The 24,651-nt window shown below is 51.4% G+C and overlaps 5 protein-coding genes across 5 annotated transcripts; 2 read left to right on the top strand and 3 right to left on the bottom strand.

The window, feature by feature from the left end:
• Positions 1-7,578: 7,578 nt before the first annotated feature.
• On the top strand, positions 7,579-8,676 carry EJ05DRAFT_276582 (uncharacterized protein). Its single transcript, XM_033740401.1, has one exon. The coding sequence runs from the start codon at positions 7,724-7,726 to the stop codon at positions 8,459-8,461; it is 738 nt and encodes a 245-aa protein (XP_033602689.1). The 5' UTR covers positions 7,579-7,723; the 3' UTR covers positions 8,462-8,676.
• Positions 8,647-10,096, bottom strand: EJ05DRAFT_276621 (uncharacterized protein). Its single transcript, XM_033740402.1, has 3 exons — positions 9,622-10,096; positions 9,347-9,460; positions 8,647-9,193 (listed from the first exon to the last, which is right to left on the bottom strand). Exons 1-3 carry the CDS (start codon positions 9,791-9,793, stop codon positions 8,832-8,834), a joined length of 648 nt encoding a protein of 215 aa, XP_033602688.1. The 5' UTR covers positions 9,794-10,096; the 3' UTR covers positions 8,647-8,831.
• A 2,907-nt stretch (positions 10,097-13,003) lies between these two features.
• Positions 13,004-13,663, top strand: EJ05DRAFT_498202 (uncharacterized protein; the record flags this gene model as incomplete). The annotated part of the gene is made up of 1 exon (XM_033746650.1): positions 13,004-13,663. One exon carries the CDS (start codon positions 13,004-13,006, stop codon positions 13,661-13,663), a length of 660 nt encoding a protein of 219 aa, XP_033602687.1.
• A 6,676-nt stretch (positions 13,664-20,339) lies between these two features.
• EJ05DRAFT_525329 (uncharacterized protein) lies at positions 20,340-21,498 on the bottom strand (the record flags this gene model as incomplete). The annotated part of the gene is made up of 2 exons (XM_033748844.1): positions 20,631-21,498; positions 20,340-20,376 (listed from the first exon to the last, which is right to left on the bottom strand). The coding sequence occupies exons 1-2, from the start codon at positions 21,473-21,475 to the stop codon at positions 20,340-20,342; spliced, it is 882 nt and encodes a 293-aa protein (XP_033602686.1). The 5' UTR covers positions 21,476-21,498.
• A 935-nt stretch (positions 21,499-22,433) lies between these two features.
• Positions 22,434-23,204, bottom strand: EJ05DRAFT_276501 (uncharacterized protein). Its single transcript, XM_033740400.1, has one exon. It carries the CDS (start codon positions 22,947-22,949, stop codon positions 22,539-22,541), a length of 411 nt encoding a protein of 136 aa, XP_033602685.1. The 5' UTR covers positions 22,950-23,204; the 3' UTR covers positions 22,434-22,538.
• Between the last annotated feature and the right edge of the window lie 1,447 nt (positions 23,205-24,651).

The raw sequence follows: 24,651 nt of genomic DNA, 5'->3' as shown, positions 1-24,651 counted from the left end.
GCAAGAAGCTGTTAGAGTTAAATATCGATATGCTCAGGCGCACTTACAGCAACCCAAGTTGCAGGAGCCTCCGACCTCAGCCCAAGGAGATCCCTTATCTCAACCTGGAACCTTGGAATCTCAGATTCCTCGTATTCCTCCTAGAGACGTTCAATTGGTACACCAGTCCCGAAGCCCTCATATTCTGCCTGTAGCTCAGGCTCACCGAGGTGACACCCCTCCAGCTCAGGGTCCCCTACTCAAGGGGCGACGACTCCAGGGCCATCAAACTCAATCCATCGAAGCCGAGTCCTCCCAGTTGCAGGCACAACAAACTGGAATGCAACAAAGTCTGGATAGTCAGCTCCAGCGAACTGATGACGAGTCCATATCTTCTGTCGGCAAGTTTACAACACCTCAGCAATATGGTTGTTTGCATGCTTACAGGTACTAGAAAGATCTGTTGCCAACTTAAATAATTCTGCGTGTGGTGCACGACTACAGCCTATTCTGGAAGACGGTCATGAGCAACGCAGGCATGGCGAAACTATACGTAATGTTGTTCGAGCTGATGCTGAAAGACATGACCCGGAAACGCTCGTTTCTGAACATGCAGAAAATCATGACCAGGCTGTCCCAAAACAGTGAGTTCTCAATTTGATGGAATCGACAGCTCACCATAGCTAATCCTCATTCCAGTAGTCTTGGACAGGCAGGATCCCATGTGTCCAAAATTGTAGATGCAACAGTGCGTTCTGTTGTCAATTCTGCACCTCCGACAAATGCGGTGCAATGTTCATCTGAATCCAGGTCTCTAAGACAATATTCTCCATCCCAGCTGGATGCGAGACGCAAAAAGGGTGAAGCCCTCAAGATTCGTACAGGCAAGAATACGTTATCTTCCAGGAGAAGTCGGGTTATTATGAACGGCCAACAACAGCGTGGACAGGCGCCAAGGGTTTCAATGCCCACCGGCATATCCTCTGCAAGTCATCACTTTACGCCACTGACTGAAGTCATTGATGATTTGGGCAGTGATTCAAGATATGTTACCGGAATGACTCAGTTCCAGATTGCCGCTTTCCGCTCTCGACCTTTCGAGAATATCCTGAAACAGAATGCAATTCTACCGCAAACTCTACCGATTGCAACTGACATTACGGATCCCGCTTCCAAGCCCAAAGGTACTTCAGATGCACTGTCAATCCTCTTATCCGCACTTGGTACTAATACATAACAGCCAATTATGCAGAGGAACCGACATGCACGCCCAATGATGATGGAACTGTTTTCGGTAAGTACTATTACCGCTTGCCATCCATTAACATCAAGTGATATAACTGATGGATGGGTAGGATGCACCAATGGACCCCAATCCTTTAGGCACATCGATGAAGACCTTCCAGAGAGTGTGCGAGAGGATGACACTATGGGAACAGGTAAAGCTTGTCATTCCAAGGGAGATCCACTCAAAGGCGGTTCCATGGCCGTGATCACGACCGAACGAACAGTTCCCGATGCTTCTATTATCAATGATAGGATGCATAATTCTCGCCTCGATATACGAACTTGCTCAGCCCAGACAGAAGACGTTATTCTACCAAGGTGCTCCCTCAATGAACCAGGCCCTTCAATTGTTGACCTTGTTAATGGACCGACTGCTCAAGGCGCAGGAGAACCACATACTTCGAACGCTGAACGAGCACTCCACCGAGTAGCTCAAAGAAATGGCAGGTCGAGAGTGGAAAAGCGAGGATTTGCAACGAAACCCATCAAGAACGTGAATCCACCTGCGACCAGCGGAAAGCGCAGCCAAAAGCCACCTCTCTGTTCCGCCCAACTGTTCGCTCTCCTTCATCACAGCATCAAGACAGAAACGGAAGAGCTCGCTCTCGCTCGCCAGGAAGTCCAAATCTTGAAAGCACGTGAACAGGGTTATCTAGAAGATCTTGAGCGATTTCAAAACCTGCAAGCCGAACTTGCGAAAGCCAACGAGGCTCATAAGTCACTTCAAAGCAAAGCAGCAGATATGGTAAAATTTCTCGAGGGTCTGGGCAATGACATCGAAAAGGTGCGGCAGTCTAAGGAACGCCTCCAGGAAAAAGAGGTCGACGCCTTGCAGGTACTGCCGAAACAGGCGGATGAACAGCGTGAATTGCAGAAGGAAGTAATTGAATTTCTAGAGGACTTCGCCTCACGACTGAAACGCTCGCAAGCGGAGACTATCCAGGCGATTAGTAATGAGAGACTTCTACAGCAGGACTACATTAAACTACAGCAGACATTAGCACGCACACAACTGGCTCTTCAAGAAGCCGAGAAGACCAAAGCCACCCTGAGTAAGTCACTCGAGACCGAGAAGGCTAACAACGAGCATGCGAGTCAAACATTTGCTGCCCAGTTAGTAGATGCATGTACCAATGTCGAACTTGCTCACAAGAATGACCGCATTCTGGAAGAATTGCTAGAATCTCGGAAAATCTTGAAAGATCTGCAGAGTCGTCAGTATGTAACGATGGACGATGTTGAACGTGTCACCACATCTGTCAATGAGGCTGCTGAGAGGTGAGTTGTTTAATCATGGTGTCTGGATTGAGCACTAATATCGTGCAGACTCCTGGAGGCAGTCAATGATCCAGTCGCTCTGTCTGGTGACATCAAGACTGGTATTACTGGTCTTCAATGTCTCTTGACGGGAAAGTTAGAAGACCTAGCGCAGAGCATGGTTGAGAAAGCAACACTGGAAGAGAAACTCGGCACTCAACGAACAGATATTGCGACGCTCGGTGAGAAGGTATCTCAAGAGCGCAACTCTTGTTTGAACCTTCAGCGTCAACTCGAAACAATCCGCAATGAGGAGTCGATCTACAAGAAACAGATCTCTCAGCTGCAGCGCGAGGTCCAAGCCCAAAAAGATCAGTTTGTTGCGCTTGAGCGTGGCAATGAAGAAATCATGTGCAGATTGGAAACCCAGTGCAGTTCGCTGATCGCTCAAATCGAGTCAAAAAGTTCCGAGTTGTCCGAAAGTGCCGAAAGGCTTCAAGCGTCTATCAATGCTGAACAGGAACTCCGGCTCCATATCACAGTGTGTGAAGACAGATACCAAGATTCTGAAAGCAAGTATTCTGGATTACTCGAACAGAAGGCGAAGCTGGAAGCCGAGATGTTGACCAAGATAGAGGAGACCAAAGCGCAAATTCTGAAAGAGTCGAATATCATTATCAATGAAAAGTTGGCTGAACATGAAAACGAGATGCATCAGGCTACTCAAAAGGTTATCCACGCTGACAAAAGGCGTAAACACGTAGCAAAGGAACTGGAAACCGCGAAGGCCGAGCTAAACCTGTTGAAGGAGGATCTCGTCGATAAAGTCGCCAGAATCGAGACATTGGAGATTGATCTTCGTACGAAAGCTACAGCCATTGACAGCTTACAGCAGGTTGTCAGCCAATCCAAGGAGAGTGAGGAGACGGTCTCAAAACAGTCAGATGAGGCGCTTATCAGCGAAAAGGTCGAGATTGACGCTCTCAAATCTATCGAATGCGGACAAGCTGCGGAACTTTGGGAGTTGAAACAGGCATTGGCCGCGACGAAGGTAACCGAGAACGTACAAATTACAAGAATCAAAGAATTGGAGCAAGCTTTGGAGGTATTGCAGAAGACCGCGAGCGTGCAAGCTACAGAGATTCACAATCTCGACCAAGCATCAGGAACATTGAAGAGAACTGTAGAGTCACAGACTGTCAAGCTCAATGAACTTCAGCAAGTATCTCTTACATTCAAAACGACTGAAAGCGCAAACGTGACAAAGATCAGCGCGTTGCAGCTTGAGCTGGAAAAGGCAAGGGAGACTGAAGGTGCTCAAGCCTCTACAATTACTGAGCTGCATAAACTCGTGGATGAACTCCATGAGAAAAACGAAAGCGTGAAAGACCTTCAAGAGCGTTTGTTACGCTCAGCTGAATCAGTACAAGAGAGAGATTCTGCACTTCAAAAGTTGAGTTCGAATCTGAGCGACGCCGAAACTGAGACAAGAGTTCTGAAGGAGAAGCTCAAGAATGCGGATGAAAACCTGGACAAGAATTACCGAATGTTGCAGAAACATCAATCTGACTTTGACTTTGCGTTTGCAGAACAACAAAGGAAATACACTGAGGGATTGCAACAGTTTGAGACCAAATTAAGAACAACAGAGAATGAGCAACTGGCGCTTACATCAAGCTCGCGGCAAGCAATTCAAGAGGCTCAAACCAGTCTGTTGAATGAACAAAGCAGGTACAAAGAACAGATCGAGGCTTTCCAGCAGCAAAAGGCTTCCAACGAGTCTCATGTTTCTGCACTCGAGCGCAGGCTTTACGACACCGATCAGTCTTCGCAGGCCACTATAAACATGCTCACAGAGCAACAAGAGAAATTGAAGGCAGATTTGCGGCAACTTAATGGCACGATTGTGGATAAAGTTACCTCAAACTTGAAAGCCGAGCAGCAAATTGCTGACGCAGAAGCTGCTAAACTGGCTACTCAGCGTAATGCGGCACAAATGAAAGCCAATTTCGAGTCCCAAGTCAACACCTTGCTGACTGAGATAAAAGAAGCACAAACCAGAGCCTCCGAGGCCGAAGACAGATTACAAGCTATCGAACGAGCATTTCTAACCAATCCAAGACAGGACACCTCGCAGGAAGTATTGGTCCTGGTGCCAGACACTCAGGTTTCGGGAGCACAAACTACTGTTGACAGCCAGGATAGTCAAAGTATGATGGATAGGCATCCTTGGATCGGTACACCTTCGACTAGCGTTGTCGAAGACTCTCAAGAGCGAATCAGGTCAAGCACGCAGTCTACGACCACAGATCAACCTATGGTAATGACAAATCAAGGCGTAATGAAGAAACCAAGGAGAAAGGTCGACCGAGCAACCCTTAGCAGCTGCCAAAGAGAAGCACCAGCAGATCAAGCACATACTGTACCCTTAGAAACTGTCGGATCGCCTCGATCACGACTGAGCCTCGTGAATGACGACTCTGAGATATTCCCGATGGACAATGAAAACACATATCCGGCCGTGTTCCTGAACGACACTGAGATACATGACATCCAATTCGAAGCCAGGGCAAGTCAAATTGCTCCTCAGGCATCTTCCAACGAGCCTACTAAGTTCTGTAAATTCCATCAACAGAATACACGATCATCACCACCCTCATCTCCTCTATCGGAGCTAGCGCCGCAATCGACGCCGGAGGAGTACATGCGACCCGCTTGGCTGTCTAGTAAAGACGACAGTAGTGCATTACCTTCCAAAGCATCGAGACAGCTGAAATTTAACAGCCGAATCCGAGTATTTGATCGAGATCAACAGTCAAATGGAGCGATGAGCAAACCAACAGCGTACATGTCCAACCCGTTCTTGACGGAAAGGCCTCGTTCACAAGCCAACACTGCGTCGAAGCTCACTCCAATGGATTCTAGGATGACTACCCACGACAAGACGAGTATCAGGACCATTGGCTCTAACGACAATGAATCAGCAGAGCAGACTGAAGACCCTGTTCGCTCGCATCTCAGCCCTACCTCGTCTACTGATTGCGCCCATGACCAAATTCCAAGTAGACCAGAAATGAGCCATGGAAACGCCAAAGACTGTCAACAGAGAAAGTCCAGATTATCTCCCATCAAGGTAGCGTCCAAGCGTAAAGGCGCAGTGTCGCAGCACTCAGGTGAAAGCAATACACAGAAGAAAGCAAAGGTCTATAAAGGCCATGATCAGCCATACGGTGGAAGCCAGTTTCGGTCTCCAGAAGGTCCTTCCAAATCCTCGTCTCAGACAATGTGTCCAGCGAAAAGCAGATCTCAGTCCATCAATCATACCCGATTCCGCAGCTCTACTATTCCGCGTAGAACCAAGGCCACATCGCAGAAGAGTAAGCATTGCCTGTGTAATGCTGATATCGATACTAACAGACTGTATAGCTGACCGCTATAGCCTTCGATTCCAGCAAGAACTTGAGTAGTTGACATTACTTCGTCACCCCGTTCTCGAATTCACTTTTCGTCACACCCGGCGCTAAGGAATCTACGCCTCGACGTGCGAAGCGAACTGCCTGTGATAAACATATCAGCAAAATTGAGACTGAGAAGACATTCGACGTATGGATTACATTACACAGCATCTTTACGACTAAATTGAGCGATTGACTTTCCCCTGATATGACAGTGTTTATGGGGGTCATGTAAAGAGATAGATAGAGAGATATATGTCCAATACATCATGATAGTATGACGTCTCTGGTCTGTTCAGCTGTTGCCTGATGGTATGTGCGGGTTTTCTCGCCTGATCTCCGGCAGTGAACAAGACCAAACGATCTTCACTTACGCATTGTTTACCTTGTTCACGGCGTAGCGTCGCGCGCGCAGGCTCAGCAACCAGTATTTAAAGTCGCGCCCACGCCCACTTTCTATTCTGCTCCTTGTCAACAACATCATTGTCTTACTTTCTTCACAGTCGTTGCCATCGTTCCAGATCTTCACGAACCATGCCTTCTTCATCAGCACAAGCAAATCGCAAGGCCGCAGCTCGCAATGTCATGCCTATGATCGAAGAGGAACAGGAGCAGCCTCTGCCTCCACGAAACTCGCCGTCAAACGCACCAGCAAACTCGGCCAACACTCTGCCGCCGCGTTCGTTAAGCTTCACTGTTGACGTAATTCGTCGTTCAGGTATGGTACCTCGCGCACCACCCCCTGGTTTCACTGCAGCGGAAGTCCGTCGTTCGGCAGGCAATTCATATCCTCTACCCCATACAGTCCTCGTAGAGACAATCCATCACACACCTGGTGGCCAAGGTCCACCGCCAGAATACACTGCCGAAGAGATTCGCATAGCAGAAAGCATTCTTGCCACCGGTGCGCCACCGCCTGGTTTTACAGCCGAAGAACTGGCTCGCTTGGTTGTGACCCATGGCATGGAGACAGTCTTCCAGTCAGGCCAGCTGCTACGATACGAGACACCAGTTGATGCAGGCTCATCAAGCACTGCTGCAACCGCATCCACACCACCAATGTCGCCTCCCAATCCTCACCCTTGCTCGCTCGAGACGTCTGAGTCGGAAAGCATAGAAGATGCAGTCATGCACCTCCTCAACGACACGGACAAGCCTCCATACCGTGAACCCCACGTCAAGTCCGCCCTGATCGTCATGAAATCCGAAGCACCGCCGCCCCAACATCCGCTCCACGACGCCTTCGCCAAAGCAGAAGCAAAGGCCTACCACGTCCTGCAAAGCGTCAACGCAATCCCCGGCCCCTTCCCCACCGGCCCGCCCCCGAGATCCCCAACCCCCGACACAGAAGACTTCACCCTCACAAAAGACGAGCACCTCACCGTCGAAAAGTGCCGTCTCGCAACCCGCATCCGCGCCCTCAAGCGCCTCGCTTCCACCGCCCTCATCCCCACCTCTCCCCTCCCCCAATCCCACTTCCCCGCTCCCGCCCTCCCGGCCCCAACAATGCCCCTCCGCTTCGCAGCCTCCACCTCTCCCGCCACCGCCGCCATCTCCGCCGCCCTCGCCGCCATCTCCGCCGTTCCCGGCCCGCCCGCCCCTCGCATCCTCGACATCACCCAGGACTTCCGTCAACTGGACCAGACCGCGCTCCGCCCCTCCGACGCCATCGTCACCCTACTCGCGCATTCGCGCAAGGGCCGCCTCGGCCAATTCCTCGACGTGCGCGGCTGCGCCAAGTTCGAATGGTCGCGCCGTCCCGCGGCCGGCGTGGAGAGTGCCGCCGCGCCGGCCTCGCGCCGGGCTCGTGGGTGGAAGGCTGGGCTGGATGCTCAGGTGTTGAGCGTGTCGCGCTCGGGTGCGAGTGTTGTGGTGAGTTGTACTGGCGTGGCGTGTGGCGGTTTGTATCGGCTGCTGCACGTCGGTTTGTGCTTGTCCTGTTGCGCTTTTGGCGGTTTTTTCCTTGGTTTTGGGGGGGGGGTTTGGGGCGCTTTTATGTGCTTTTGCCCTTCCCCCTCTTGCCTTTTGTCTCCTCTCCTTCCTTTTCCTTTTCCCCTTTCTCTTCCTTTCCCCCCCTTTCTTCTCGTCCGTCGGTCTTCTTCCCTTCTACGACTCAAGCAAAGAACAGTCGGCTAACGAAGCAGATCGGCTTCCACACCCGTGGCGCATACACCCTGGCCGCCACCTTCGCGGTGCAGCCGGGTGGGGGGTGGCAGGCCGTCAAGGCTTGCGCTCCGCACCTGGCGCCGGGGTGGCACGCGGTGCCGCGGTTGGCGGAGCGCGTGGGGAAGCGCATCGCGGTGAACGTGTGTGTGTGGAGGAAGTGGGAGGAGTGTGAGGTGGCGCGGGTGGCGGTGTCCTGTGTGGAGGCGGTGGGTGGTGGTGCTGGTGTTGGTAGTGGTGGTGCTGCTGCTGCTGTTGCTGATGAGGAGGAGGAGGAGGAGGAGGAGGAGGAGGAGGAGGAGGGAGAAGAAGAGGAGTGAGTTTGGGTGGGGAGTTGGGGGTGGTGGTGGAGGTGGTGAGAGGAGAAGAGAGAGAGGAGAGGAGAGAGGGGAGTAGGGGCGGGTGGAGGTGGTATCAAAAGTCATATTAGTCAATTCGACTTCGTTCGTTCGTTCGTTTCATGCATGCACGCATACATGCATATCTCCAGGGCGCGCAAAATGTCCATGAGCTGCTGATCCACATCATCATCATTGTCACCATCCAACTAATTCTTCAGTACATCTCGTACCCGACAGACAGCATATTCAGGACAACCAGCAGCGTAAGACAGGAATACGGCTCCATTTTATCACTGGAAGTGGGTTAGACGGCACGCACGAACGCACGCATATAGCTCTTGATATCGCGTCAGAACGCCGGGTCGATGCATATTTTGTAAGAAAACGAAAACAGGTAAGAATATAGTACAATGCTTCGCGAGCCGCGTCTTGTCTCCTGCACTATCTCTCGCTCATTGAAGGTTTCGGTTGGTCGTGGGGTGGTGGTGTGGTATATGGTGTGTGATATGTACATATGTTCGGATCGTGTGATGTGTGTGTTATCGGTTGGGTTGGGCGGTTCGATGCCGGTGGAGATGCGTAGCGTAGTTGTAGAGGTACATTGGTACGGTCGCGAGTTCGTTGGTTCATTTCTATATATGCACTTCTCGGATGCGGGTTGGATGCGTGTCTTTACTTCCCCCGTTTCCGCTCGAGAAAGAGGACTTTCTTCTTCACTACGCGAATGTCAGTGCCAGGACCAGTCGCAGCACCAGGTTCCTCCTTTCAATTCAAAATATAACGTAGTGCTCCCCATTCCTCACGCCCTCTCATGACCCCTCCTTTCTCCCCAGAAGAGCCCAGGAGGAAAAGACAGAAACATACCAACAGGATCATATCTCAGCAAGCTCAAGGGCCTCGCCTTGCGCGGCCGCGTAAAGGTTTTGAAGTAGCCCGTCAGCGCCATGGATATCAGGCGGACGGCGATGGTGCGGGATTCTGCGCAGTGAAAGAGATTAGTATATTGCTTCGAGAGGTGTTGTATTGGATTTGATAACGCGAGTATGGATGCATGCGTGAGGCTGTAGTGAGCACTGGAACGATCGGGACTGATGAATTGGTGTAGAGGAGAGTGGATGTGAGTTACAAGGGCAACATACTCTTTGCTTTCGCCATGATGGAGCGTCCAGAGCCGTTGCGGAGCAGGAATTGGCGATGCGGATGCGTGCGTGGTGAAGACGTGAGGTTCGACAGCATTTCCGCTAGCATTCTGATATCCCGGAGTTGGGCCGAGGTATTTGAGGCCTGAGGCACCAACATACAGCTTGGCATGGCTTTGCATCATCTGCAGATGCCGGGACTTGACCACTTTCCAGGACACAGCTGCATAGACGACCTGTTATCGGTAAAAGGAGCCATTCTCTAGCCCAACACCGGTGGAGCGTTATGGTGAAGCAGCCCGCCTGTAATCACCACACGTACCGGTCACAGACAGTCGTGCCCAACATTGGTCAGCAGCAAGCAAAACAATACTATGACAACGAGATATTTACGGCATGATCAACAGAAAAGCCGGAGCAAGATAGCACGGCATGGCAACAGATATTAGGTGACCGGCATCAGTGAGCGATCGGCCCAAACCTGTTCCAACGGGTAGATGATGTTACCGGTGGCCTTGTCTGGTCAGCCGACATGCCTCAGGCAGGGTCGGCCATGCGAGACGTCATTGTTGATATCAATGATACTTCTGCTGACATATGGCGTCTTCTAGCAGTTGCTACGAGTACATTCCGATAGCTTGCGCGTCGTCGTCGTCCGCAAGGCAACAGGCTGGATAAGGCGATTGGGCGAGATGGATCAATAGGGAGACAACGGGAGGGAGACATGGCCTGGCCCGCTGTTGCCTTAAGCCACCATATCGTACAGGCAGGGGTCCTGATCACGAAGCGAGGCTTGTGGGAGCTGAGAAGGGTGGAAGGGACGGAACGGGCTGCAGTAGAAAACAGAGCGTCGGGACCATGGCATATTGAGCACTTGAAGCAGGCAACCAGGACATGCAGGTACTTTTACGTGATGTTAAAAAAAACAATAATAAAGGTACACTGCTGATGGACTGGAAGGGAAACGTGTCCTGAAGTGCTGGCGGAGGATCTAAGCAAAGATGTACGCGAGAAGGGATGGGAGAAGAAATGAGACAGAACTGCATATAGATGGAGCTGGCTTAGCATGCTTAGCATCGAGTCCCTGGGAATATCAGGACAGGACGTGTAGCACAGGAAGGATTCTCCAGGTTATGTGTGTGGGAGTCATCATGGACGAGCCTGTCAATAACGGGCGCATGTCTTGTGGCGGATGCTGGGCCGAGATGGGCAGATCAATCCGTCGGTCATGAGGATCCGTTGAGTCAAAGTAGGAGTCAGACAGAACTGCTGATAGCTGCTGATATGGGGGGTTTTACGAAGATGGCGCCCTTTTGTCTTTGCAGACTATCATTTTCTGCAGCCGATGATAGCGGGGCAGGCCTAGGAGCCAAGCCACGTCCTCAATTGGCCAAGTGAGCCAGACACAGCATCACAAGTCAACACACCCACCTATAGCGATTTATGTTTTGGGAAGCGGTCGCGGCACAGCAAGAATGTTGACTGTTGACGAGGATGCACGGCGCATGACGACACGATGGTCAAACGCGCAATCAGGCAGAGCAACGGATATTAGCGGCCCGTCGGAGCAGGAAGCGCGCTGGGGAAACGAGAAGGCGACCGGTCAAAGATGGCAGAGGGTGAGGATGCGATGTTGACCGGTCAGACGAACTGGGTATAGCTAGAAGCTGCAGCTCGACGGCACTGGGGTCATTGGGGTAGCTGGTCAATGTGGACCACTCACACTCACACACTCACATCTGCAGCTACCATAAACGCGCTTGTCGTTTGACGATGAATTCATGACTTGAGTCTCTTACACGATATGTTTGTCATAGCGCCGTTGTGGAAGGGCGATAAGGGCGGGTTGTGAAGGGTGAAGAGACTACTGTCTCATGGCGGAAGCGCAGACGCTGGCCTCTTCCATGACCGCTACGATGAACGAGTCGTTCAGAAGGTAGGTTGTGAAGATGAAGAATGACGAGCAACAGTCGCGCGGTAGGAGAAATGAGCGGAGGAGCCCGATGGCATCGTTCGCAGCGGGATGGAAGGCGGTTATTGCGTGCAGTAGATAGAGAGGCAGTGCTAGTAGTAGTGGAGAGAGTTATGAGTGAATTGGAGTGAGATGAGAGGACGAGAGAGGACGAGAGGATGGGCAGGCGGTGAGATTGGCTGTGGCTGGGACAGTACACTTACCGCATTCGGACAGCAATTGTGGCTCAGCACCTCCTCCCACGCCCAACGCTCCACACAAAACAACTCCGCACTTTATTCTTTCTCTACACATTCATCACACACAATCCCACGCTGGTCTCCCTCCCTTTCTTCGCACTACCTCTCTTCAAACAAGACCAAACATGGTCCGTCGAGGCGCAGTGTCTCAGGACAGGACAGGACAGGCCACATTCTATTACCGCACTGCTGGACGGGCCCCATCAGCTCCATCAGCTCGGTGGAGAGTGCTGCGGGGGCTGCTTTGAGCCTTGGGGAGCTACCGTAACAGCTACAGCTACAGCTAGGTGTCTCTGTTTGTCGACACCACCACCACCACCACCACCCTCCACGGTAGAGGAAGAGTCACATCAAGCGACTCACGGCTTCATGCAACGAGCGGCAATTGTGGAAAGCGATCGTCTCATGGACTTGGCTGTCTGGAACTCTAGATGCTGACGTGCACTAATTTGACTAGCAGCCAGAGATTGAGGGAATTGACAGCAGCTTGACGCAGCTGCGCATTGCTTTGTTCAATCATGGCACGCACATGGAAGAGGAGACGAGGATGATGGAGGAGGACGAGGACGAGGACGAGGACAATCGCTTTGACAGACAGACAAACGCGCCTGGAATGGGGGAGGGGGGGGAGGGGGTGGTGAATGAGGGAGTGTCAAAAAGAGCCAGGGTCAAGGGGTGGTGGTGAGTGGTGAGTGGTGGTGATGGTCAGGGAGCGTAGGGGTGAGTGGAGTGGACAATGGAAAGTTGGGTGAGAGTGAGAGTGAGTGTGCGCAGCCTCCACCGGCGACCCAGCGCTCCCCCCCAAGGCTTCAGGGCTCCCCAGGGCTTCCCAGGGCTCCACCCGTCGACAGGCAACCACGCTAAGGAGACGCGACTTGGGACAAGGGCCAGGCCTCAACTCTTTTACTCTTTATATATATCGTGAGCTTCCTTGTCCCCCCTCCACTCCCTCTCCCCTATATATCTCCCTCCACTCTCCCATCTCTCGTCAATTCCTCTTTCTACTCTTCAATCAACTTCGACAACAAGAACAACAAGAACAATACCAATCCAACACACGGCTATACCATCCACCACTCCACTGTCGACCTCACCACCCTCCCGCCTACCAATTGACTACCGCATGGTCTCTCTCACACATAGAATGCCCTCAGTCTCCAGATCATCCACAATGCCTGCCGTCATCCAAGTCCGCGCTCCAAGCCCCCGAAAGGCTGGTGTTGCCTTTCACAAGGACCCTGTCCAGAGCATCTGCCGCCCTACCACCGAAACCGAAAACACTGTACTCGAACACTTTGAATACCATGCCAGAACCTGCCACTACTGCCACAAGCCATACGAGGCCTTCCGTCAAGGACACCAGCTATGCACAACCGGCCATCAGTTCGCCCAAGACGTCGCTGCATACCTCTGCAACATTGGCTCGGACACCTACAGCACACGTGACGACTACCAACGAGTACGTGTCGAGATCCCAGTTGGCTTTGACGAGACACGAGGTCTCCTAAAGGCGATCGAACGCTCTCTCCGGTCCCGCAGCCGTGGCCCCTTTGTCTCCATGGACCGCTCATACATGGTGCAGTCACGCACGGGCGAGCAGCCGAAGCCCGTCTCCATCTCCCAAACACACAAGTCCTCGCGACGACACTCGCGAGAGGTGGTGGACTGGCCAGACTACCACGTGCCTGCTGTGGTGACGCCCGCAAGCTCCAAGCGCGGCTCACACTACGAGGCCGACCTCGCCCAGCAGCGCAAGGACTACCACCGCTACCACGTCGAGGTACGCGAGCCCGTCGACCGCGCAGCAGCCTACACCCACTACCACCGGTGAAGCACAGCCGGACGTCTTTTTGTTCTCTCTTAAGCGTATTATGATGCATCATACACACGTCGATCTACAGTCACGGCACGCAATTGCACGGTTCTATGCCCCAGACCCCCCACCCCTGAAAAGGAAGGAAGTTTCGGTTTTGTAACAAACAAACACCCAAAAACATGGCTGTCTTGGTGGACGAAGATGGTGGTCGATGGGAGATGGATGAGTTATGAATGAATGAATGAATACATGTATGAGTAAAGGGACGGCGTTGCGCTCCACGAGATGGTGTCGAGCTACGCATGCCAGGATGGGAGAGTGGAGAAAGCTTGGAGAAGCGATGACGAGGGATGGATTCTGCCTGCAGGCAACATGATGGTGATGATGCAGTAGCAGGACTTGCAGGATCAGAAGAAGACGACGAAGAAGAAGAAGCAGAGGAGGACATAGTGGTGGGCATGTAGCGCGCACAAGGCACGAATTAGGTAGCTCTCCCAGCCGTCAACGTCAATATCAATCCCCAAATGCCTCTTACTATTACTCTACATGATAGTGCTTGTGCATGGTGACTTTTTGCCATTTCCCTTGAATGTTTGGAAGTCACGTAACGCCCGATCAGACGGAGTAGGACGTGAGTCAAAGCGTGAGTCAGGAGGTGGATGGATCCATAGCTTACCTGGGAGGAGCTGAGAACGGAGAGCTCCTTCCCTCGGGCACGCGCGCACGACCGTTGCACATAATTAGTAGAATGGTCTGTGCGCCTCGCCTCACAGAACAGACAGGAAACGGTCCTTGGGCTTGTTGGTTCCAAGTTGCGCCGATCATCCATCTAATCAATTATTCCGACCATCTATCCCATCCATCGGACACTAGGTACGAAACTAGGTCAGTAGGTAGGAAGCTAGGCAGGTGGGTTCTAGGCTGGTTCTAGATGTGTTGGTGGTGAGACGGCATGACATGACGACAGGTATTACGATCTGTTATGGTTTGTTGCTTGCTATTGATTTCTTCTTCTTTTTTTTTTCTTGGGAGCTGTGTGGACGCGTCATGTTGTTGAGGATAGAATATGGGAATGGATGGGACTGTGCAGTGCAGTGTGCTCGTGCTTGATCGATTGAGTCTTGAGATCGAGGCTCGATGGTTGATGGTTTGATGCGTTAGGGTGAGATCGTAGTTGATTGATGCTTGATGCTTGAACTCGATACTTTGATTGATATTCACAGACGGATAATCCATGGACAAAGATTCGCTCTTCAGGCACATGGCTGGAGCTGGAGCTGAGCGGAGCTGTCATCATCCACTTCTATATATGGAGCACGATCGAGAACGAAGGCGAGGCGTGGGACAAGAAACAACAAAAACAACAGCAGCAAAACAAAGGGGACAACTGGATCTCGGACGCATGGCATGGCATGCAGGCATGTGCTGACCTGGAGCTGGGACAGATGGACAGATGGACGACGATGACGCAGCCATGTTTCCGTAGTAGACTCACTGCAAGCATGGATAAATGGACCTCCCTCCATCCCTGCAGCACGGGAGAGCAAAGCTGGCCTGAGGCTATTTGATGTTATCATCATTTATTATTTGTTGATTGATTGTTGAATTGGCATTACTTGGTTGGTTGGCTGGTTGGCTGGGCTGGTTGGCTGGACAGGCAGGAGCAGGGGGAGCAGGAAGCAGGAAGCAGGGCAAGGGTAGCTCCCCAATTTGGCGAGACTAGCTGGGGTAAGGTAGGGTGCTGTTTATTGCCCGGTTGTCGATCGCAAAAAGGAAGGCGCGGTCTAGGCTTTGGAAGTTTGGGTGGTGACGTCGTGCGTGTCTGCCTTGTTGCCTGGACGCGGGAGCTACCTACTGCCAGGTGGTAGTAGTTCTAGTCTCCCCAACGGTCTCATCGTGTAGATCGTCAGAAAGCAGCAACAACAACAACAACAACACATCAACGCAGGAAAACATCGGGTACGCGATAACGCGATGCATATCCATTCCCAGTGAATCCACAGTAACCACTCCCCCTCCTGGTGCGCATCAAACAAGACAAAACACCCTCCATCTCCATTAATCATTACCCACAAAAGCACCAGACAGCAGAAGCAGAAGCAGAAGATCTAATCTATATGCCATGGAGCATGGTATGGAGCATGGCATGTTTCCGATCTCCGAGAGAGAGAGCGAGAGAATGAGGGTCCCCCAGAAGCACAGACACGGCGGCCCATGGATGATGGATGCCCATTTAATCTCATGATTATGTCGTCACTTACACACATACAACATGCCTTTTTTGCCTGGGATCCCCCCAATGTCCGGGATGGTGGGACCCTTTAAAAAAGAGGGGAGAAAAAGTCTAAAATAATGAGGCGATGAGACCTAGAGTCGGGCCGGGGGTGCTGCCCTGACGACTGACTCTATCATACACTGTACTGCATTGCACGACCACTTCGACAGCGGCGCGCTGCCCCGTCTATCCGCTTGTCTATCTGTCTAATTAGTATGGATGGATGGATGGATGGATGTGTGGAATGGTGTACGGATGCAGGGCAGGGCAGGGCAGGGCAGGGCAGGGCCGGGCAGGGCAACGCAGTGCAGGACGGAACAGGGCACGGCATGGACAAGCACTCAGGAACGTAAAATACAGGTTTCGTCGAAGCTGTGTTGACGACATTTTACCCTTTTATCTCTGCCTAATGCCATGTCGATGTCCATGTCGACGTCGACGTCGACATGGGCGTGCGTGCGTGCGTGGATGTGGGTGTGGACTTGGGCCGTCGGGCAAAAGGCGTTGGGCGTCTGTCCTGACCGTCCTGCAGCACCGTTTTGCAGTGGCGTTTTCTAGCAGCGGGTACCTGGACCTGGGACCTCCCTTACTTTTCATATCAGCCTTTTTTTGAATTGTGCAAATCATGATTTCGGAAGCTGGAACGTGGGTTGGTGGTGGTGGTTGTGGTTGTGGTTGTGCATGATACATACAGTAACTACGTGTGTATATGTGGGACTGGTGTACCTCTCTACCTATCCATCTATGTATCCATCCATCCATCCATCCATCCATCTACCATCATAATCCCAAACAGACCTCGCCGTCCTCGCGGTACAGTACCGTGTAGTGTGGAGAACTCATGCATTGGCTCGCGGCGGGGCTGCCGTGCCGTGCTATGCTGTGCTGTGCTGGCGCCCTTCATCTGTCGCAATTGCTTCCATGACGATGCTGGAATGGGGTGCTTGGCCTGCGGATGGGTTATGGATGTGGATGTGGATATGCATTGTGGATATGAGTGTGGGTATATGACATATGGATATGCATTGGGTGTCTGTCTGTTTGTCTGGACGGGCGTTGCGTTTGCGTGTGTTTGAGGTCGGTCGCGCCGCGTGTGGCTTGGCGGCTGGGCTGGCTGGCTGGGCTGGCTGGCAGGCGGGGAGGGGGAGGGGGAGGGGGAATACAGGCGGACCGAATGGACGGGCTGTGCTGTGCGGAGGAGGCATGGATGGATGGATGGACGGACGGACGGACTATCTGTCAATGCAATCACGGAGACCGAAGTAAGAATAGGTATAAGCATAAGAAACGACTCATTCTATTGTTATTATTGTCACTGCTATCCTGTTGGTTTCGTTTCAACGGCCTGTCGAAGGAGAGGCGTGAGGCTTGTCCGTGGTGTAATTAGAGGTCATATTTATAGCCGTCACGTGCACTCCCGTTAGACAGCCCGGTTGCTCGAAAGCGGACTAGCGCGTTCGTCAACGGACCTCTCTCCAGCATTGCAAATGCGTGGTTTCGTTGTTTCGCTGTTTCGTTGTTTCATGTTCTCATGTCTCATGTCTCATGTCTCTCGTCTCGCGTCTCATACTGTATGTGATAGATACCCCTCGCGAAATCATATACCGCCGCCGCCACCACCACCACCACCCGCACTGGAGCCAGTGTGGCGCAAGCTCGGTTTGAGATGCTGGCCATGGCCTACTACAATGCCATTCTATTTCTTGTCGTCGTATTCTCTAGCTTTTTCTATTTTCGGAGCGTTTCTTGGGGAGGCGTCTTACGGGATGGGTGGATGAATGAGATGGGATGGATATTTGCGTTCTTTATGGGAGATGAAACACTGCGGCCCCCGAACTCCTCCTCCCTCTCTCCGCGTTTCCCTTTCTGATCTATGCGAACGGCGAGACGGCCCGTTACGGGACAGACATCGAGGACGATGCGCACCATGCTGCTTCTTGTTGCTGCTATTACGGTCGACGTCAGGACTCTCATACCCCCCTCTCTCTCCTAGCACACTCAAAGCCAACATGACATGCATACACCTACCTATCATACCTCACACTCATCTATTTACGTTTCCCACGACAAAAGTCAAATCCTCACTCTTCTTCACCCGTGCTAACTCCTTTCATACTAGCTGGCTGGCTGGCTGGCTACTGGACACTCTATCTCTCACTCGCCATCATCATTGCATTCACCCCCGTGATCTCATCTCAAACAGTCTGAGCGTTGGTTGGTAATATCGCTCGTTTTATACGCTGGGGGGGTGGTGATGGGAGGTGTAGCGTTGGGTTGGATGGGCTGTGCTTTGCTGTGCTGGACACGTGACTTGCGGAATGCTGGGAGGGTGGATATGGGATTTGGGATAGTCCTGTATGGCTCTGGAGTGTGGGACTGCGGGACTGCGGAATTGGGATGGAGTTTGGTGTTGGCGTTGTGTTTCTGGCACTTTGACAGTAGCATCCTCACGTCACAAACACAAACCACCACAAACCACAACCACAGCCCACCCTCCATCCCCTTCCTCTCACACTCTCAAACAAACTCCCAAAGCAAAAAAAAGAGATAAACGAATACGTGCCCCCTCCCCCCTCTAGCACGAAACAACTCCCGCAACGAAACGCTCGCTGAGATTATCGTATAGCATAGTCAGACATACCCCTCCCTCCCTCTCTCTCTCTTTCTCTCTCGCTCTCTCGGCCCGGAAGTATCAGAGTCGCGGACGGACATGTCACTACATCACCCATACATACCCAAGACAACAGACCGAAGCAACCATTTCGACGTCACATCTTCATCATCATCTCTCTTTTCTTACCCCCCAATTTCAAGGGCGTATTGGGCTTGGGGTGTGCTTGGAATGTGCTTGGAATGCATGAAACAGCACGCTTATATAGAACATACAATCTGAGGGGATTCATACTAGCTTTGGAGAGCAAGGTTTTATGCTGTTTGTTTGTTTGTCTGTCTGTCATTTACGTAGTCAGTGACCTAGTTACTCAGGCAGGCAGGCAGGTAGGCAGGTAGGCAGTCTGTCAGTCTGTCGGTGTCACAACCCCTACCCACGTCACTTACTCATTCATGTCCCCCACGCTCCCACGCTTGTGGCGCAGCTGCGCGAACTGCGCCAGACTCTACAACTTCCCTGGTCTTGCTTCTTGTTCTTGCTCTTGTTCTTCCCCGTCCTCCGCTTGTCCGCGCCCCCGCATCGAGGCTGGCATAGTGACTGGTAATTATGGCACGGCACAGCATGGCATGGGAATGACTGACTCGATCATGTTGGCTGGTTGCGACGGAGAGCTTAGTCGTGCAGCCAACAACTCTGTTCGGTCGTGCACCTGATACTGACTGATAACTAATCTAGACGAGAGATCAAAAAGTTCGTAGACGGCATTTTGGATTCTGTGTCTTGGCGTATGTTATGGTCAGGCTCGATGTATGTCCTGCATCCTGCATCCTGTATGACGAACGCTGTTCGGAATCCTGCTTGGAATGCTGTTCGGAATGCACCATTCTCATCATCGATCGGCTAAAGCTGTAGCATGCGTGACATGATTGGGTGATGTACGTGAAAGCAGTTTTGCACTGCTTATATGTTAAGCTTCGTTATATACTCCTGCGGTTAAAGCGCGTACTTTGTTCTTTGTTGTGTGTTGGAAGCGTAGATTGAGCTGTATCATTTAGACTAAGCACGCACTTTTTTCTTTGTTGTGTGTTAAAAGCGTAAATTGAGCTATATCATCTAGACGAAGCACTTGATTCTATACTTCACTACTGCTGGTGAACATTTACTAGTTTAATGGATAATAGGAGACGATTGAGTTATGTATAAATATATTCTTTCTAGAGATTTATAGAGTTGAATTATCGGAGACTTTGATCTAATTAGCTAACTATAAGGAGTCATGTAGTCTAATTATAGGAGACATTTATATGATCCACTAACTATAAGGATTTTATAAGCTCTCAGACATCAAAACTTCCAACCAAAATGTCTCATCACGCATGAAGTGCAAGGACCTTGGAGAAGCTCGTCTGATCTTAGGCATCGAAATCGACCAAACGCGAGAAGGGCAAATTCAACTCTCCCAAAAAGGACATGCTTTAAAGGTTCTTCGCAGGTTCGGAATGTAAGACTATAATGGCTGGAAGACTCCCGTCGACGCGAACCTATTCCCGTTGCAATTAGAAGATATTGTCGATCAAGAACGACAGCTAACGTACGTGCAATTGATTGGATCAATGAATTACCTTGTTACTGGAATACGTCCCGATTTGGCCTAGGTGCACCAGGTGTTTCTTCGACAAAGGTAGAGGGATATAGTATTACAAACCAGATGGTATAGGTGATGATACGTTATAATTTTTTGCTTAGAGATTATAGCTTATCAAGACTGCTAAGGCTTATACAACATACGAGTCCTTTACAATAGACTAGATATAGCAGTTTCTCCTGTCATAGCTATGAATACTATACTATATATAGCAACATTACAGACTTCTCCATGCTACATTCACAGACAGCACGATAATCACAGCGCAGTAGAACCAAAGGAAGCTCCACCGGCTATCGCTAGAAATGACACCTCATGACCTCTCATTGAACAGACTCTCTATCTAATATACAAACAACAAACCCTCTCCCCCTCCCCAGACCTCTTCATCCCCCAAACAACACCGCACCACCACCCCCCCTCTCACCCACTAGCCAAACCCCCTACCTACCCACCCACCGGCCTCCTCGTCAAATAACTCGTATCCACCACCTCATCCGGATCAATCTCACTCGACTCCTCCGAACTCGACCGACTACTCACCCCCACACCACCAACCCCTTCCTCCTCCCCAGGCCGCCCAAACACCGTCAACTCCCACGCCTCCTGATGCGCCTCACACTGCACCTCCGCCGTCGTCCCCAGCATCTCCATCCCCAGCCCGGCCCACTCTACCTGCGTCACCTCCACCCACCGCCCTGCCGCCGCGCCCACAGCTTCCTTGACGAAGCGCTGCGGCGCGCCCGGCGATTCCACCGGTCGTCGCTTCGATTCGCTGGCCAGCAGCGGCTTGACGGAGTGGGCGTTGCGCTGGATGATGAGGCCGGTGCTGCGCGGGACGCGGTCTGGGACGAGGTGTGCGCCTGCGTGGGCGAGGAAGGAGGAGGCGTCGGGGGAGAGGAGGGGTTTGTTGAGGGTGGTGTCTGGGTCGGAGCGGTGGAGGGTGAGGGCGGGGCAGCAGAAGATGGGGGGTTTGCGGGTGTTTGGGCACATGGTGGTGGTTTTGGGGAGGGAGGAGGAGCAGGGGGTGAGGATGGTTTCTGTGGTGTGGGTTTGGGGGAGAGGGGGTTGGCTGGTGGGTGGGTGTTGGGGTGGGCCGCCGTCGGGGGCGTGGAGGGAGAATCGCTCGCCGTCCCAGTTGCTGGAGCTGTCTGTTGAGATGGAGGGATTGGAGGGGTGCTTCTTTGTCGGTCTGCTGGAGGGCTGGGTTTTCAGCGGGGTGGCGGTGAATTCTGAGGATGCGTTTGTGAAGAAGGAGGTGGTTGAGGACTTCTTGGTTGGGGTGGAATCGGACATGGTATGCTGATTTTTGTGGCTACGATGTAGATGTGTGATGAGTGGACTTGAGAACGTTAGATCTCGGGTAGGTAACGTGGGGGAACTGTGTTTCTTACAGATTGGTAGACAGTGTCAAGTTGTCTGAGAGCCTCTGAATTTGGAAAAGCTGCGGTTTAGAGGAGAATCAATGCTCTTTGTATGCTTGGGAGATGCGTAATCGAGAGTTGTGTAGAAGCAAGAAATCTCGGGAAGAGATATGGAAGACAGAAGATTGTCCTTTGACAGGAGAACCGGAAGTGAACAATCGAAAGCAAGCCCCCTGTTTGCAGTATGACCCCCTATCATGATGACCCATGCAGAATGGAGCCGATATCCCTTGATTGACCTTCACTGTGCTATCACATACACTCATTGTGAATATAAAACTACTGTGTGACTAACAGGAACGTCATATGAGGTCCAACGGGAGAGTCTTATATCCGGCTATCCGCTCGTCTAGCTACGATCATCTGAGGCATGCGATAGCCCGGTGCTTCATTAGTCACGAGTGAATGACTACGATCCAGCAGATGTGCCAACTCTGTGCTGTGATATGTCTCGCTTAGACGCAACGCTGAATCACCAAGCATTGTCGAAGCTTCTCTCTGGAACTGATTAACCAGACATGGAGGAAACCATGGATCAAAAGTCAAGAAAAACGAGACATGAAAGTCCAAAGGCTTATCAGGCAAAAGACAGAAGATCTAAAGTCACAGGTCAGGGCTTGTCGGATCATATGCGCCCAACGTAACTTTGAAATGTCTTATTGCTCACCAACGTATGGCAAGTCGTCTTGGGAGGAAATATATCCATCCATCCTCACCACAACGTGAAATAGTCAAGTCCCTTCACTTTGAACACTGCGCGTATTCACAGTTAAACATGAATTAGACGACATCCAGCACTATGGTCTACGGTCCTGTGAAACCCAACTTACACTCCCCCTCCCTCCTGAGCAGTTATATGAGACATATGCCACGGAAGTTCATCATCTCTACGAGTTATCTCATACTCTAGGACGTCCTCTTCCAAACAAAAGGTTTCATGGAAGGACCAGAAAGGAGATACAAGCCGTAGCAACGCAACACCCGAGAAGATGACGAGCACTACTAGGAGTGGAGAGAGATGGGCAATAGCGCGACTGTTCTCCATCCGACAGTGACCATACCCTGGCCCTAGAAACCCTTCTGAGTGGAAGGTTCTGACTCTCTCTGACAGCTCCCAGTTTCGACCAGGATCGCAAGCCAGAATATTTCCAGACCGTCTGCTGAGCATACACGAAGTTGCATTCGAAAGTACCGTAAGAGTGAGAGTGGCTGTCAGGAGTACCGAAATAGAGGAGGCACAGAGAAGAGAAGGATATCACAGTGGCATCGGATCTGCCAATCAAATGAAAGCGGCTAGCATTTTGATGGGTCAGGATGAGGAGCACTGTTGAGCCACCAGAACACATGCACAAATAGGGAAGAATGCTTGATATAATGACACTTGACACCGCCGTACAATGTTGTTATATACGGAAGATGTTGAAAGAATGATGGAAGAAGAAAACACAAGTTCATAGCATTGGCATGCTTCACGGGAAAAGATGAATAAGACGCGATAGGTCGCAGAAAATGCGATCTGACGGGGTACTCCGGGAAGGCCAAGAAAATAAAGAGAAGGGTCTATATACCGAAAAGAGCCATACAGCGAAAGCATAAAAATGTACGAGCGCCAGAACTACCCATGCAGGCCAGAGACCATCAAAGAACTAATAATACCAGACATCTAAAGTGCAGAAAAGCAGACTCTTGGCCGACCGAACATGCTTACAAGAATAATCCCGAGAAGGGATTATCTAATAGAATTCGGGGGGCGCCTGCGTGATCTCAGGAGCATAATAGCTGGTCAACGGCGTGTTGCTGCGTCATCGTCAGGAATTTATCAAAAGATGATGGTAGAATTGACTCACCTGGATGATGCGCTGAGACGAGATACGTGTCGAGACGTGCGCCGAGACGACATTATCCCATGAACCTTCTCCTCATGCTCATCACGCTTGTCCTTGCGCTTGAATGCCTTTCCGGACAGACCATCGCTTTGACAATGACTCTCCTTGCGACTTCGGCGACACGTCGAAACTCGACACCAGAATTGTTGGCTCTGCTGGTGATGCGATTCATGATGTCGTTTGAGGTCGGCGACACGCTTGAAGCTGATACCCTCGCAGCCGGCGAGGGCGCATGAGAAGGAGTAGTCGGAGTTGACGTATGCAATAACAGAGATCGCTGACTGAATGTTGCTTCTAAGAGAGACGTCTTAGTTGAGGTTCGAGGGATCGTATCGACCAATTCCAATTTTCAAAAGGCCTGACGGAAATGGTGTGTTTGCATGAGAGGTCATGCCCAAAAATGGCTGGGAGCGGTCCCAAGCAAGGAAGGTGGTGGGTATTCAAACGAGGGTCGTGTAGTCCAAAGATCGCCTAGATATGCGGTCTGTCTGTGAAATGCGAGAGTGAAGCGAGTGAACAACACCGCTGTCGGGTTTTGGTAGGGATTCGTCCAAGACATGCGGCGCTTAGTCGCAACTGACTCTATATGGCGGACGGGATAGAGAAAGTAGCTGGAATTGCCACGATATTTCAAAGACCGGGGATCCAGCACCAGGTAGCAAAGGCAGGAACTTGTAAGCAGTGTGTCATATAAAAATTCTGTCGCCTATCAAGGGACGATCAAAGGGAGCCAATAGACCAGCTTTGTCCTTTGGCAATTTCCAGTTCAGTTCAAGAGGTCCAGTAAGCATCCCAGTCACAATGGAAGAAAACATCATGCGTCCAGAAGTCCACGCCATAGATCCAGAAGTCCAACGGTCCAAAGGCCCTACGGTCCATTATTATCCGGATGTCATCCTTAAAAGAGCACACTGCGGAAACCTGTCAGCCTCATGCCCCTTCCACCACTGTTTGGCAGCGTGTCAGTATACAGACATCAACCGTTGAACTGGTTGGTCGTTCCCAAATATGAAGAAGAAAAAGAGGAATTGTATTGTATCTCTGGGGCGGAAAAACCAATGCTTTCCTTCGCGGTATGTATGGAAATGGGGTGACTTCGGATAGACCCATGACCATGGTTTAAGCTCGGTTAGCTGATACGGGCCCAACATTGAACGTTGAC

Source organism: Pseudovirgaria hyperparasitica (genome assembly GCF_010093815.1).
Source record: "Pseudovirgaria hyperparasitica strain CBS 121739 unplaced genomic scaffold EJ05scaffold_4, whole genome shotgun sequence".
NCBI lineage: Eukaryota > Fungi > Ascomycota > Dothideomycetes > Acrospermales > Acrospermaceae > Pseudovirgaria > Pseudovirgaria hyperparasitica.
This window is presented reverse-complemented; position numbering and strand designations above follow the sequence as displayed.

Coding starts and splice junctions, on each gene's coding strand:
- EJ05DRAFT_276582 (XM_033740401.1), top strand. CDS start 7,724: ATGGTCGCGCCGTCCCGCGGCCGGCGTGGAGAGTGCCGCCGCGCCGGC.
- EJ05DRAFT_276621 (XM_033740402.1), bottom strand. CDS start 9,793: ATGCCAAGCTGTATGTTGGTGCCTCAGGCCTCAAATACCTCGGCCCAA. Junction 9,461..9,621: donor CATCATGGCGAAAGCAAAGA/GTATGTTGCCCT, acceptor TTCACTGCGCAG/AATCCCGCACCATCGCCGTC. Junction 9,194..9,346: donor GCTGAGATATGATCCTGTTG/GTATGTTTCTGT, acceptor CGCGTAGTGAAG/AAGAAAGTCCTCTTTCTCGA.
- EJ05DRAFT_276501 (XM_033740400.1), bottom strand. CDS start 22,949: ATGTGTTCTGGTGGCTCAACAGTGCTCCTCATCCTGACCCATCAAAAT.